This window comes from Bubalus kerabau, chromosome 15 (genome assembly GCF_029407905.1).
Source record: "Bubalus kerabau isolate K-KA32 ecotype Philippines breed swamp buffalo chromosome 15, PCC_UOA_SB_1v2, whole genome shotgun sequence".
Classification (NCBI taxonomy): Eukaryota; Metazoa; Chordata; class Mammalia; order Artiodactyla; family Bovidae; genus Bubalus; species Bubalus kerabau.
Genome location: NC_073638.1, coordinates 81,122,766 through 81,138,216, shown reverse-complemented (window position 1 = coordinate 81,138,216; position 15,451 = coordinate 81,122,766). Strand labels below are relative to the sequence as shown.

Genomic DNA, 15,451 nt, shown 5'->3' with positions numbered 1-15,451 from the left:
ACAGAAGACCCTGGTGGGCAACAGTCCTGATGGGAGTCACAGAGTCGGACATGACTGAGCGACTAAGCACACAAATAATTTGACATCTATTCTTAATTTCTTAATCTGAGATTTCTTGCTTTTTCTTAAGAACAGATAATTTAGCCAATGCTCTACCCCTTTTCGTTTATACTGTATTTCTATAGCTTCTATTCAGTGTATGTTGAACTTGCAACTTTGACCATCTATTTCTGTTAAACTCTTTGCTCATTTTTCACTTTATTACCAGAAAAAAATATATGGAGACGTGTTCTCAGATACAGTTTTTACATCAACTATTCTCTTTTCAGCTTTAAAAAAAATTTTTCTGTTTGAAAGTGTTTTCCTCCCTTTCATAGCTCTTTTCCTTCTTGCCCACAAGTTGATACAATTCCTCATATTATTTCAATGTGCTTTTATTTTTAACCATTATTTTTTATTTATACAATTTTATAATGTTATTTTTTGAATTATGAAATACTTCTGACCTCAATTTTAGTTCATCACTTTACTGATATTTTATCAGATTTTTGATAGTTTTTCATCAATGCAATAATATTAAACATCCTTTTATAGAACTTCTATGGTAATTTCATTACATATATTTGCTAAAGGATCTACATGAGATTATAATGCAACTGAATATTTTGCTAGAGATATTTGAAAGGTGATATTTGACCTCACTAAGTTGAGCTTTTTCTCAATAACAATTGATATCTAGTTGGGGGCACCTGACAAGAGAAGTCTGTTCATAGTCTCTAATCCGAGGACTTGGAGAGAAGTTGTAGAGGGTCAAAGCTACATGATCAATTAACATAAGATTTACCCTTTAGCACAATTAACATATATATATATATATATATGCACTACATTAATAATAATTAGTAAAGTGAGCAGGAAGAAACTTTTGTAGAGGGTGAATCTGCTTATGGCATAGATTGTGGTGATGATTTCACTGATACACACGTATCTCCAATCTCATCAAGTTGCATACATTAAGCATGTAGAGTTTTTGCATGTCAATCAGAATTCAATAAAGTGTTTTTTAAATCTATATATCATAAATATGTGACTTTTCAAAGACCAGAACTGTTGACATTTCTCTTCTAAACAAAATTAAAACAAAAATTCTACAGTAAGAAAAAAAAAAAAGTGTGACAATGAAAAAGAATCAGAGATATAAGACCAAAATTACTTCTAATATTGTTGAATATTTTATACTAGTTTGTTTCTGACACCAAACATTCTCTTTGGTCCCTTGAATCATTTTCTTACTTAATTATCAGGTATTTGTTGATTTTCTACTTTTGTCAGGAAATAGCCAAGCTTCAGTTGAATGACTTGTCCCTTACCTCATGGACATTCTATTCCAATAATAGGGAAGAGAAAAAGGGCTGGTAACAAAATATAAGCACAAGATAATTGTAGAGTATATTAATTTTAATAAGAACAAGTAACAAAATGTACATTAGGATAACCTGGGAGAATTATTTCACACAAGATGTTAAGAGAAGACTTTTTTGAGACATGATATTTGAACTAAAACTGAACAGTGAGGCAGAACCAACTTTGGAATGAATCACCGGAAGAATATTCCAGGATTCCGATTTCTTGAAGATGCTGTTTTGGGGTAGAAAATAACCATTCTTTTTCCTGTCTGTTTTTATAGCAAAACTTAATGGAGCCAGTGTGACTAAATACTAATGAGGAAATGGGGACAGTAGAATCATATGATATAGGTCACAGTAAATATTTGGATTTTATTTTAAGTGAATTCTAAAGCATTGATAAGTTTGAAGGCAGACAGGGAACATGGCCAGTTTTAAACTTTAAAAAGATAACTCTTGCTGCCATGAAGATAATAATTACATAATTGAAAGGAGGTAGAAATCATGGCGGAGGAGTAGGACAGGGAGAACACTTTCTCCCCCACAAATTCATTAAAAGAACATTTAAACATCGAGCAAATTCCACAAAACAACTTCTGAATGCTGGCAGAGGACATCAGGCACCCAGAAAAGCAACCCAATTCTTCAAAAGGAGGTAGGAAAAAATATGAGTGAAAATTTAAAAATGAGTAAGCAGTTGCTATAGGATTGCTGGTGGAAGATAATGAGCCAAAGTAGAGAAATGGAAATAGAAGAAGATGGTACATTTACAGTTGAGAGCAGAAACAAGAAAGCATCAGCAACATAATTCATGGTGTGGGCTCTATGAGAAAGAGATGAGGGAATGACACTGAGATTAGGAACAAAAAATACTTTTGTGAATTTTTTTGTGTGTGTGTGTGACTGGATCAGATAAGGTTTTTCAAATATTTGAGGTTATGATTTAAGATGGAGTGATGAACGTTATATTATGAACTTATTAAACTTTAACTGTTTATGAGACATTTAAATATTAATTTAGGCAAGCTACTATGTAAGTTAGACTTGTGAATATTTAGGACATGAGCCCTAATGATCATACGGTATTTTTTCATCTATTTCAAGATTTTTTCATCTGCTTCAAGTTTTTTTTCTTTTTAATTGTAGCATAACTTCAAAATAGGTTTCTCAATCTACCTGCATCCTTTTCCACTGAGGACAACCCTCTCTTTTGAGATTCTAGTTTTTCTTTTGTCCTGTAACACTGCACTACATACAGGATGTTGATTCTGTGTCTCTCATGCCTGTTTTTTTTTTTTTTTCCCCCGGGGTGGGGGGGATTATTGACATATAGTTGATTTGGGCTTCCCAGGTGACACAGTGGTAAAGAATCTGCCTACCAATGTGGGAGACTTGATCTCTGGATTGGAGAGATCCCCTGGAGTAGGAAATGGCAACCCACTCTAGTATTTTTGCTTGGGAAATTCCTTGGACTTTGTCTACTTTTTAAATTTTGATTTAATGTGATAAAATACATAATATGAGATCTGCCCCATTAAATAATTTATGAGTGAACAGTACAGTATGGTAAATTACAGTTAAATGCTATAGAGTAGATCTCTAGATTTTATTCACCTTCCTTAACTGAAACTTATATACCTGTTGATTAGAAACTCCCTGTATAGTCCAACTTATGACTTCATACTGGTGGCGGATTCATTTTGATATATGGCAAAACCAATACAATATTGTAAAGTTAAAAAATAAAATTTTAAAAAAAGAAAATAATTTCCACCCAAGACAGGCAGGTCATGGTGGAGAGGTCTGACAGAACGTGGTCCACTGGAGAAGGGAATGGCAAACCACTTCACTATTCTTACCTTGAGAACCCCATGAACAGTATGAAAAGGCAAAAAGATAGGACACTTAAAGATGAACTACCCAGGTCGGTAGGTGCCCAATATGCTACTGGAGATCAGTGGAGAAATAACTCCAGAAAGAATGAAGGGATTGAGCCAAAGCAAAAACACCAGCCAGTTGTGGATGAGACTGGTGATAGAAGCAAGGTTTGATGCTGTAAAGAGCAATATTGCATAGGAACCTGGAATGGTAGGTCCAAGAATCAAGGCAAACTAGAAGTGGTCAAATAAGAGATGGCAAGAGTGAACATTGACATTCTAGGAATCAGCAAACTAAAATGGACTGGAATGGGTGAATTTAACTCAGATGACCAGTATATCTACTACTGTGGGTAGGAATCCCTTAAAGAAATGGAGTAGCCATCATAGTCAACAAAAGAGTCTGAAATGCAGTACTTGGGTGCAATCTCAAAAATGACAGAATGATATCTCTTTGTTTCCAAGGCAAACAATTCAATATCATGGTGATCCAAGTCTATGCCCTGAACAGTAATGCGGAAGAAGCTGAAGTTGAACAGTTCTATGAAGATCTACAAGACCTTCTAGAACTAACACCCAAAAAAGATGTACTTTTCATTAAAGGGGTCTGGGATGCAAAAGTAGGAAGTCAAGAAACACCTGATGTAACAGGGAAATTTGGTCTTGGAATATGGAATGAAGCAGGGCAAAGGCTGATTTTTGCCAAGAGAACACACTGGTCATAGCAAACACCATCTTCCAACAACACAAAAGAAGACTCTACACATGGACATCACCAGATGGACAACACTGAAATCAGATTGATTATATTCTTTGCAGCCAAAGGTGGAGAAGCTCTATACAGTCAGCAAAAACAAGGCCAGGAGCTGACTGTAGCTCAGATCATGAAAACTCCTTAATGCCAAATTCAGACTGAAATTGAAGAAAGTGGAGAAAACCACTAAACCATTCATATATGACCTACATCAAATCCCTTATGACTATACAGTGGAAGTGAAAAATAGCTTTAAGGGACTAGATCTGATAGACAGTGCCTGATGAACTATGGACTGAGGTTCATGACATTGTACAGGAGACAGGGATCAAGACTGTGCCCGAGAAAAATAAATGCAAAAAAGCAAAATGGCTGTCTGTGGAGGCCTTACAAATAGCTGTGAAAACAAGGGAAGCGAAAAGCAAAGGAGAAAAGGAGAGCGATACCTATTTGAATGCAGAGTTCCAAAGAATAGCAAAGAGATATAAGAAAGCTTTCCTCAGTGATCAATGCAAAGAAATAGAGGAAAACAACAGAATGGGAAAGACTAGAGATCTCTTCAAAACGCTAGAGATTCCAAGGGAGCATTTAATGCAAATATGGGCTCAATAAAGGACAGAAATGGTAGGGACCTAACAGAAGCTAGATATTAAAAAGAGATGGCAAGAATACACAGAAGAACTGTACAAAAAAGATCTTCATGACCCAGATAATCACGATGGTGTGATCATTCACCTAGAGCCAGACATTCTGGAATGTGAAGTCAAGTGGGCCTTAGGAAGCATCACTACAAACAAAGCTAGTGGAGGTGATGGAATTCCAGTTGAGCTATTTCAAATCCTAAAAGATGATGCTATGAAAGTGCTACACTCAATATGCTAGCAAATTTGGAAAACTCAGCAGTGACCATAGGACTTGAAAAGGTCAGTTTTCATTCCAATCTCAAAGAAAGGCAATGCCAAAGAATGCTCAAACTACCGTACAATTGCACTCATCTCACACGCTAGTAAAGTGATGCTTAAAATTCTCCAAGCCAGGCTTCAGCAATATGTGAACCATGAACTTCCAGATGTTCAAGCTGGTTTTAGAAAAGGCAGAGGAACCAGAGACCAAATTGCCAACATCTGCTGGATCATCGACAAACCAACATGACTGAGTGACTAGACTGAACTGATACCCTGCCAAGTTGTTTTTTTTTTTTTTTTTTTAAGGAAAGTATATGTCTGGTTATAGATGCAGTTTCTATTCCTATAGGGTCAGAAAGATACCCTGGATGAGAAAATAACAACCCACTCCAGTATTCTGGCCTGGAAAATCCCAGAGGGGGCTACAGTTCATGGGGTCCCAAAGAGTCGGACACAACTGAGCCTGCATGTGTGCATTAACGCAGACAAGATACAAAATGTGTGCAAAGGGATGACTGCACTTTGACTCTTCAGATATGCTGATGGCAGTTAGGGATTATTTGGGCTTAAAGTCTTTCTCCAAAACTCTTAAAAAATCATCCTATATTTGCCAGTCTACTTGCTCAATTTGTAAAGTCTTTTCTTTAAAAAAAAGAAAAAGAAAAAAATGGACTACATAGTTAGCAAGTTATCAACTGGTAGAGAAAACAAGAGTTGGGCACGACTGAGTGACTGAACTGAACTGAGAGAAAACAAACGAATAAAAAATCTCCAAGTTTATGCATGGGAGTTGATCTTATATATAAGAATATGCATATCTTAAATTTAATTATTTTCAATTTATAAAATATTTAATGGGTGACACAATATTTTAAAATATTCTTTTTAAAATATTGAATTGGTTACATTAACAAAAAAGCTAAATGTTGCATAAGGCAGATACTAAAAAGTATTTGTTATTGATCTGAAATTTAAATGCAGCTGAATATCCTGCATTTTATCTGCAAATTCTAACCTTACTGGATTCTAATAGATTGGTGATGATCTGTGCACTCTTTCTGCACTTGCAATATCCAAATGCAGCTTTCAACTTTCACAAGTCAAATAGATACAGAACATGTTGTCAATTCATGGGATTTTAATGCCTTAAATACCATACTATTCCAGGGAAACCAGTTAAAAAAAAGAAATAATGAAATTCCTGTGACATAAAGAATGCTCTGTCAGTGACCATAAAGGTGTCTTGAGTCAGAATCTAAGAATCAATGTGAATTACCAACATTAGGTGATCATCAAAATCAACAGCAATGTAAAGTTTAAAAATAAAATAAAATTTAAAAGAGAGAAAAAAAGAATAATTGCAGTTTTCTGCTCTCAAGTTTCTGACTTTTCTCTGAGTAAAGAGAATTTATGCTTTTCTTCTCTCTTCCTGATGTTCCTTGAGGAAGTAGTATGGTATTTATTCAGACATTTTTGTTTAAATCATCTGAGAGATTAAAAAATTGCCTGTAGTTTCTGCTAATTATCCAAGATATTCTGCATATTCCCTAGTGAAAAAGTGTAAGGGGAAATTTAAGGAAAGGAAGAAAACAGCATAAATGATCTGCACAGTTCCACTGAGACCTACAGCCTGTTTTATGTGCTCATTCATTTGCACAGACTCAATGATTATAGTAACAATGAAAATGCTACTGTATGGGCTTTAACTCAGCAAAACCGAAACAGTTCCAAAAGTCATGATATAATTATAAATGAATCATCATCATCATTGCATAGAATTTTTTGAATTTATAATTCCAGTAAAAAAAATATGTAGTTGGCACTGGGATGAAAATATATCATTTAACCTATATGATATAAATATGGACTATAACAATAAACAGAGGAAAACTAAGTTCAGATAAATTATGTAATCTGACCAAAGCCATGATGAAATTAAAGCCTCATCTTTAAGTGAGTGGTATACATACCCTGACCTTTAATATGACAAACCCATAACAATTATTGAAATGCAGTGTGTGTTTAAACTATAGTGCTTCCTGAGCTAAGACACCAACACACTTGGATAATGCTCAGTACAATCTCATGGAAGGTAAAATTTAACATAAGACAGGACATGCTCTCTCATAACATTTTACCTATATCCTCATCCTTATGTATTAGAATTGAGGAAAAATCATAAACAGCTAAAGATGGATCTAAATTGCATAGATGGGTAAGTTTTGGAAAATGTGTCATTTGTTCCTAATACCTAAATCAAGATATAGAATGTTTTCAGCACCACAGAAACCTCTCCAATGCTTTATAACCCCTCCACCCTTCACCTCTCCAGGAATAATGGAAATTTCCTTCATTTAACTCCACCAACATTCTCACAACTCTAGCAACTACTAATCTGCTTTCTATCCCTAAACTCATTATCCTGCTTTTGAATTTCATGTAAATGGAACCACACAATATTCTCAGTCTGGTATCTTTCACTCAGCATAGTGATTTTGAAATTTATCCATGTGTAATTTTATAACTATATGACATCCCACTGCATGTGACTCCACGACTCTTCAAATACTGATGAATATTGGGTTTGTGCTGTGCTATTAAAACGTCTAGCATAAAGAGTCCTATAAAAGTGTATGTGTGAGTATACATACATTACTTTCTCCTAGCTAGGGATTTTAGAATAACTAGGACATCAGATCAGATCAGATCAGATCAGTCACTCAGTTGCGTCTGACTCTTTGCGACCCCATGAATCGCAGCACGCCAGGCCTCACTGTCCATCACCAACTCCCAGAGTTCACTCAGACTCATATCCATCGAGTCAGTGGTGCCATCAACCATCTCATCCTCTGTCGTCCCCTTCTGCTCTTGCCCCTGATTCTTCCCAGCATCAGAGTCTTTTCCAATGAGTCAACTCTTCTCATGAGATGGCCAAAGTACTGAGTTTCAGCTTTAGCATCATTCCTTCCAAAGGAATCCCAGGGCTGATCTCCTTCAGAATGGACTGGTTGGATCTCCTTGCAGTCCAAGGGACTCTCAAGAGTCTTCTCCAACACCACAGTTCAAAAGCATCAATTCTTCAGCGCTCAGCCTTCTTCACAGTCCAACTCTCACATCCATACATGACCACAGAAAAACCATAGCCTTGACTAGACAAGCCTTTGTTGGCAAAGTAATGTCTCTGCTTTTGAATATGCTATCTAGGTTGGTCATAACTTTCCTTCCAAGGAGTAAGCATCTTTTAATTTCATGGGTGCAGTCACCATCTGCAGTGATTTTGGAGCCCCCAAAAATAAAGTCTGACACTGTTTCCACTGTTTCCCCATCTATTTCCCATGAAGTGATGGGACCGGATGCCATGATCTTCATTTTCTGAATGTTGAGCTTTAAGCCAACTTTTTCACTCTCCATTTTCACTTTCATCAAGAGGCTTTTTAGTTCCTCTTCACTTTCTGCCATAAGGGTGGTGTTATCTGCATATCTGAGGTTATTGATATTTCTCCTGGCAATCTTGATTCCAGCTTGTGTTTCTTCCAGTCCAGCATTTCTCATGATGTACTCTGCATAGAAGTTAAATAAACAGGGTGACAATATACAGCCTTGATGTACTCCTTTTCCTATTTGGAACCACTCTGTTGTTCCATGCCTAGTTCTAACTGTTGCTTCCTGACCTGCATACAAATTTCTCAAGAGGCAGGTGAGGTGGTCTTGTATTCCCATCTCTTTCAGAATTTTCCACAGTTTATTGTGATCCAGACAGTCAAAGGCTTTGGCATAGTCAATACAGCAGAAATAGATGTTTTTTTGGAACTCTCTTGCTTTTTTCCATGATCCAGCAGATGTTGGCAATTTGACCTCTGGTTCCTCTGCCTTTTCTAAAACCACTTTGAACATCAGGAAGTTCACGGTTCACATATTGATGAAGCCTGGCTTGGAGAACTTTGAAAATTACTTTACTAGCGTGTGAGATGAGTGCAATTGTGTGGTAGTTTGAGCATTCTTTGGCATTGCCTTTCTTTGAGATTAGAATGAAAACTGACCTTTTCCAGTCCTGTGGCCACTGCAGAGTTTTCCAAATTTGCTGGCATATTGAGTACAGCATTTTCACAGCATCATCTTTCAGGATTTGGAATAGCTCAACTGGAATTCTATCACCTCCACTAGCTTTGTTCATAGTGATGCTTTCTAAGGCCCACTTGACTTCACATTCCAGGATGTCTGGCTCTAGGTCAGTGATCACAACATCGTGATGATCTGGGTCATGAAGATCTTTTTTGTATAGTTCTGTGTATTCTTGCCATCTCTTCTTAATATCTTCTGCTTCTGTTAGGTCCATACCATTTCTGCCCTTTATCGAACCCAACTTTGCATGAAATGTTCCTTTGGTATCTGATTTTCTTGAAGAGATCTCTTGTCTTTCCTGTTCTGTTGTTTTCCTCTATTTCTTTGCATTGATCGCTGAAGAAGGCTTTCTTATCTCTTCTTGCCATTCTTTGGAACTCTTCATTCAGATGTTTATATCTTTCCTTTTCTCTTTGCTTTTCACTTCTCTTCTTTTCACAGCTATTTGTAAGGTCTCCCCAGACAGCCATTTTGCTTTTTTGCATTTCTTTTCCATGGGATGGTCTTGATCCCTGTCTCCTGTAGAATGTCACGAACCTCATTCCATAGTTCATCAGGCACTCTATCTATCAGATCTAGGCCCTTAAATCTATTTCTCACTTCCACTGTATAGTCATAAGGGATTTGATTTAGGTCATACCTGAATGGTCTAGTGGTTTTCCCTACTTTCTTCAATTTCAGTCTGAATTTGGCAATAAGGAATTCATGGTCTGAGTCACAGTCAGCTCCTGGTCTTGTTTTTGCTGACTGTATAGAGCTTCTCCATCTTTGGCTGCAGACTATAATCAATCTGGTTTCGGTGTTGACCATCTAGTGATGTCCATGTATAGAGTCTTCTCTTGTTTTATTGGGAGAGGGTGTTTGTCATGACCAGTGCATTTTCTTGGCAAAACTCTATTAGTCTTTGCCCTGCTTCATTCCATATTCCAAGGCTAAATTTGCCTGTTACTCCAGGTGTTTCTTGACTTCCTACTTTTGCATTCCAGTCCCCTCTAATGAAAAGGACATCATTTTTGGGTTAGTTCTAAAAGGTCTTGTAGGTCTTCATAGAACCGTTCAACTTCAGCTTCTTCAGTGTTACTGGTTGGGGCATAGATTTGGATTACTGTGATATTGAATGGACATAGAAGATACTATGATATTGAACTAGGACATAGGTCACTGTATATTTAGCTTTACAAGAAACTGCAAGATTACCAAACTTACTGTAGCATTTTACATTAGCAAAAGCCGTGCATGAGAATTTCATTTTCACCATATTCTTACCAATATTTGATGTAAAAATTAATACACACATAAATGTAAATGGACATTGGAATAAAATAATTCTATTCCTTGGCTGCTCAGACAGTAAAGAATCTGCCTGCAATGTGGGAGACCTGGGTTCAATCCAAGGAGCAAGCATATTTTAATTTCATAGCTGCAGTCACCATCTGCAGTGATTTTGGAGGCCCCCAAAATAAAGTCTGTCTCTGTTTCCAATCTTTCCCATCTATTTGCCTTGAAGTGATGGGACCAGATGCCATGATCTTAGTTTTCTGAATGTTGAGCTTTAAGTCAACCCTTTTACTCTCCTCTTTCACTTTCATCAATAGGCTTTTTAGTTCTTCTTCACTTTCTGCCATAAGGGTGTTATCATCTGCATATCTGAGGTTATTGATATTTCTCCCAGCAGTCTTGATTCCAGCTTGTGCTTCATCCAGCCCAGCGATTCTCATGATGTACTCTGCAGGTAAGTTAAATAAGCAGGGTGACAGTATTCAGCCTTGATGTACTCCTTTCCCTATTTGGACCCAGTCTGTGTTCAAATCTACATCTTACGTTGTCTAAATTTTGTCCATTGAAATTTAAACTTTACTTGATTTTTTTGAATTTTTACATGTCCTAGATAAAACAATTTTTACATATTTTCTCCCTGATGTTTTATATTTTGATATTTCTGTTTTGTTCTATGTCCCTATATCTTATTATATTACCAAAGAGATTTTTGCTATCATTAGGGAGAGCAAAAAGTTATCTCCCACAAGAAACATTCCACAAGTACAAAGCAGATTGGAATGCAGGAGATGAAGTGGGTAGAAGAAGCCATGAAGTTGACAAAGTCTCAAACGAAGGTACAGACTAATGCTCTGAAGATCTGAAGGCTGAGAAGGGAGCAGGAGAACTGAGAGCCACTCTCTGCTGTCACTTGAAGGATTACTCTAATTTTCTTCTATTGACTATATTGGCTTGTCAGGAACTTAGAATCTGTCTTGAACATGGTTATATTGTGCTGTGAAGACATGGGAATATTGTTATCTTCTTCTTAAGATGGTTGATTTATTTGATCTTTTTTAATTAGAGCAAGACATTAACAAGGTTTGTGGCAAACTACAAACTCTGCCTCACGGATGATTTCATAAATATTAGTTCTTTTTTTTTTTTTTTTTTTGTTTGTTTGTTTGGTCTGGGACAACTGAAATCTTCCAGTAACCTACATGGCTCAGTAGGATAAATAAACTTGGCTCAGGATAAGTGAACTGGACAGCTTTAACAAAGAATGGGGATCTCATTTTCATACACTGTTTCCTTTCTGCAATTCATTGCCAAAATTCTGAGACTATTGTCTAAATTCTGACTTTTTGGTCTTTAGATCAGAAAAAAAAAACCTAGGTTATTTTTAAGATCTCTATTTGTATGATGCAGACTAGATCCTTGCCTCAAAATAAATAAAATGGGAAAAACACCCATTCCGTTAGCTTCTAATGCTGTTCAGAATCTCCTTCACACAATGCGCCTTTCTTAACCATCTCCTCATTTACCTTAGAGTTAAAAATTACATCAGCTTAAAAGAACAGCATGAATTTGTCAGAAATCTCTTTAATGCAGCCTTCACGTCCTTGTTCCTGAGGCTGTAGATCATAGGATTCAGCATGGGTATCACTAGTGTATAAAACACGGAAGCCATTTTATCAGCACCCATAGAATGGTTAGTTTGAGGCTGCAAATACATGAACAGCAGAGTTCCATAGAAGACTGACACAGCTGTCATATGGGAAGTGCATGTGGAGAAGGCTCTTTTTCTTCCTTCTGATGAACGTATCCTTAGAATGGACAGAACAATGTTGAAATAAGATGCTACAACGGTAATTATAGAAAACACCAAATTTGTAGATGCAGATACAAATACTACTGTTTCTGGAAAGGAAGTATCAGAGCAAGACAATGCTATCAGAGGGATGATATCACAGTAAAAATGATTGATTACATTGGAAGAGCAATAAGACATAGAAAATACAGAAGATGAAGCCACAATAGCTGTGGAAAAGCTGTAGAGGTATGTGAGGGAAACTAGCAGAAAGCAGATCCGCCGAGATACAACCGCCATGTAGAGCAGAGGGTTACAAATGGCCACATAGCGGTCATAGGCCATCACAGCTAAAATGAAAATTTCAGCTACAATGAAAACCAAGAACATGCCTAGTTGGGTGGCACATTCATAGAAGGAGGTGGTGTGTTTCTTTACTAAGAAATTGATCAGCATTTTAGGGGCAATGACAGTTGAATTGCCAAGATTGATGATAGCCAAGTGCCTGAGGAAGAAATACATGGGGGTCTGAAGCTGAGAGTCCACACTGGTGAGGGTGATGATGCTTAGGTTCCCTGTCACGGTCAGTCCATAGATGACCAGGAAGACAAAGAAGGGTGGGATCTGGAGGTCTGGGCGTTCTGAGACTCCTGTGAGAATAAATTCAATGACTCGGGTGAAATTTTCATGAGCCATGGTAGAGTTTGGAGAGTCATCTGTTTGAGCAAGAAAGGATAAATGGTTACAGTTTTTAAAAATTGTATTTCCTAGGATTGCCATTCGGAGAAGGCAATTGCAACCCACTCCAGTACTCTTACCTGGAAAATCCCATGGATGGAGGAGCCTGGTAGGCTGCAGTCCATAGGGTCGCTCAGAGTCAGACAGGACTGAGCGACTTCACTTTCACTTTTCACTTTCATGAATTGGAGGAGGAAATGGCAACCCACTGCAGTGTTCTTGCCTGGAGAACCCCACGGATGGCAGGGCCTGGTGGGCTGCCGTCTATGGGATTGCACAGTCGGACATGACTGAAGTGACTTAGCAGCAGCAGCAGGATTGCCATTAGATGGCACAGGCAATGCCTAGGGTGAGATTTCCTGGAATCATGCTTCCAAATTATACCAGCTCCTCTATTTCTGCTGAAATTTAGTGTGTTGCTGGCTGCGTACACTTTTTAAATGGCAAAAATAAAAATTTTAAAGGAACCACTTTAAATCACAAATATTGTACCCACCCTCTAAATTTCTCTTTCAAAGTTCCACATTTTATTATTTGCCAGTGTCAATAATACTTTGCCATTCTACACACTCCTACTTCCTTAGGTCAAGCTTTAATTAACGGTGTCATTGACAACTGTATCATTTTGATCTCCATGTCATGATTCTCTCAGTTTGGCTGATAGACAAATAACAGTCTTTAATACTTTTTGAATAGTCAAATTAGTAATCTGAGATTATTTTTAGAATAATTGAAGAATAAGCTTTAGCCTCATATTCAGTGCATTTGACATTCAGGGTCTGTATCGCCTTTCTACTCACATCACCTCACTCAGCATACACTCAGCCCTACATTTTTTTCTCTTGCCCTCTGTGTCCTTGCTGACATTCAAAAATACCAGTTGAACTAAGAGCAACCTAGAAAATAAACATTTCTTCCTAGGTTTTATTTCCTTATTAAGATACTACAGAGTTTCTGTCTTGTTAAATCAAGAAACTGCTTCTGCTGCTGCTAAGTCGCTTCACTCGTGTCAGACTCTGTGCGACCCACCAGGCTCCCCTGTTCCTGGGATTCTCCAGGCAAGAGCACTGGAGTGGGTTGCCATTTCCTTCTCCAATGTATGAAAGTGAAATTTGAAAGTGAAGTCGCTCAGTCGTGTCTGACTCTTTGCAACCCCACGGACTTTAGCCTGCCAGGCTCCTTTGCCCATGGGATTCTCCAGGCAAGAGTACTGGAGTGGAGTGCCATTGCCTTCTCTGAAATCAAGAAACTAGTCTGATGCAAAAATGAGTTTAAGGATGGAAGGTGACGCTGGGCTTTGTGGAGCCAGTTCTACTGCTTTTTCCTAGATGACACTGTCTGCTGTTTCTCTATTGTGTCCCACTCGGCTTTCAGGCCCTTTCCTCTTTCACAGAGAAGAACCATGTATTGCCTGGTCTGCTATCATGGGTTTTCTTGTAGAATGTGAGACACACGGACTTAGGCAAAGGAATTCAGACATCTGCTACCAATATTACCAGTTTGAAGTCTTCAGTTCTGCGAAGGATTAGTCTAGCATTTATTGAGGGTATCTTCATTTTCAGTGTCTTTTATTATTTTCTTCTAAATTTCCAGATTATTTTACCTTACCCATTCATTTTTAATTTTAATTTTCTCCTTAAGAATATATAACATGAGATCTGTTCCATTAAAAGATTTAAGGTTGAATAGACTAGCATTCTTAATTATAGGCACAATGCTGCTCCTCTCTAGAACTTATTCATCTTCTATTACTGAAATTTGATATCTGTTGATTAGCAATTCCTCATATGGTCCAACTTACAACTTCTGGGTACTTATCAAAAAGAATTGCTATAAGAATCTTAAGGAGATAGTGATACTCTGCCCATTCTTCTTATTTTGTGAAGGATATCTTTGGCCACTTTTGACCATTCTGATGCAACATTTATATGCTTCTATTTAGGGCTAATCATTAGAGCACACAGGATATAAAAAATGTGCAAAGATATAACTGATATTTCAATCTTCAGACCTGGTGATAAGAATTAGGAACTACTTGAGGTTCATGGCTTTCTCCTTAACTCTTAAAAAAGTATTCTATTCATTTACTCATTTACTCAATCAGTTAGTAAAGTCATTCCTGAAAGAAAAAAAAAGTAAGCAACCATTAGGGGAAACTAAAAATTCTCCAAGTTCATGTGTGGGAATTGATTCTCTTATAGAAGAATATACATATCCTTGTATTAAGATTATTTTCAGTTTATAAAATGTTTCATGGGTAATACATATCTTAAAGTATTTTTCAAATATTGCATTGGATATATTTATAGAAAATTCAAATATTATATGAGACAAGTACTAAGAAGTATTTGTCATTGATCTGAAATTTAAATGCAACTGAATATCTTATATTTTATCTGAAATTCTAATCATACTGGATTTTAGTAGATTAGATTGCTCATGATTTTTTCAGATATATCTTACTCCCTCTGCACTTAAAATATCCACATCTGACTTTCAGCTTTCATAAATAAAATAGATATATGACTTCTAGTCAATTCATAGGTAATGCCCTGACAGTACCACAGTATTCCAGGGAAACA

At 37.0% G+C, this 15,451-nt stretch overlaps 1 protein-coding gene across 1 annotated transcript; it reads right to left on the bottom strand.

Moving 5' to 3' along the window:
• Positions 1 to 11,879: 11,879 nt before the first annotated feature.
• Positions 11,880 to 12,827, bottom strand: LOC129628532 (olfactory receptor 8J3-like). Its single transcript, XM_055547982.1, has one exon. It carries the CDS (start codon positions 12,825 to 12,827, stop codon positions 11,880 to 11,882), a length of 948 nt encoding a protein of 315 aa, XP_055403957.1.
• Between the last annotated feature and the right edge of the window lie 2,624 nt (positions 12,828 to 15,451).

Coding starts and splice junctions, on each gene's coding strand:
- LOC129628532 (XM_055547982.1), bottom strand. CDS start 12,827: ATGGCTCATGAAAATTTCACCCGAGTCATTGAATTTATTCTCACAGGA.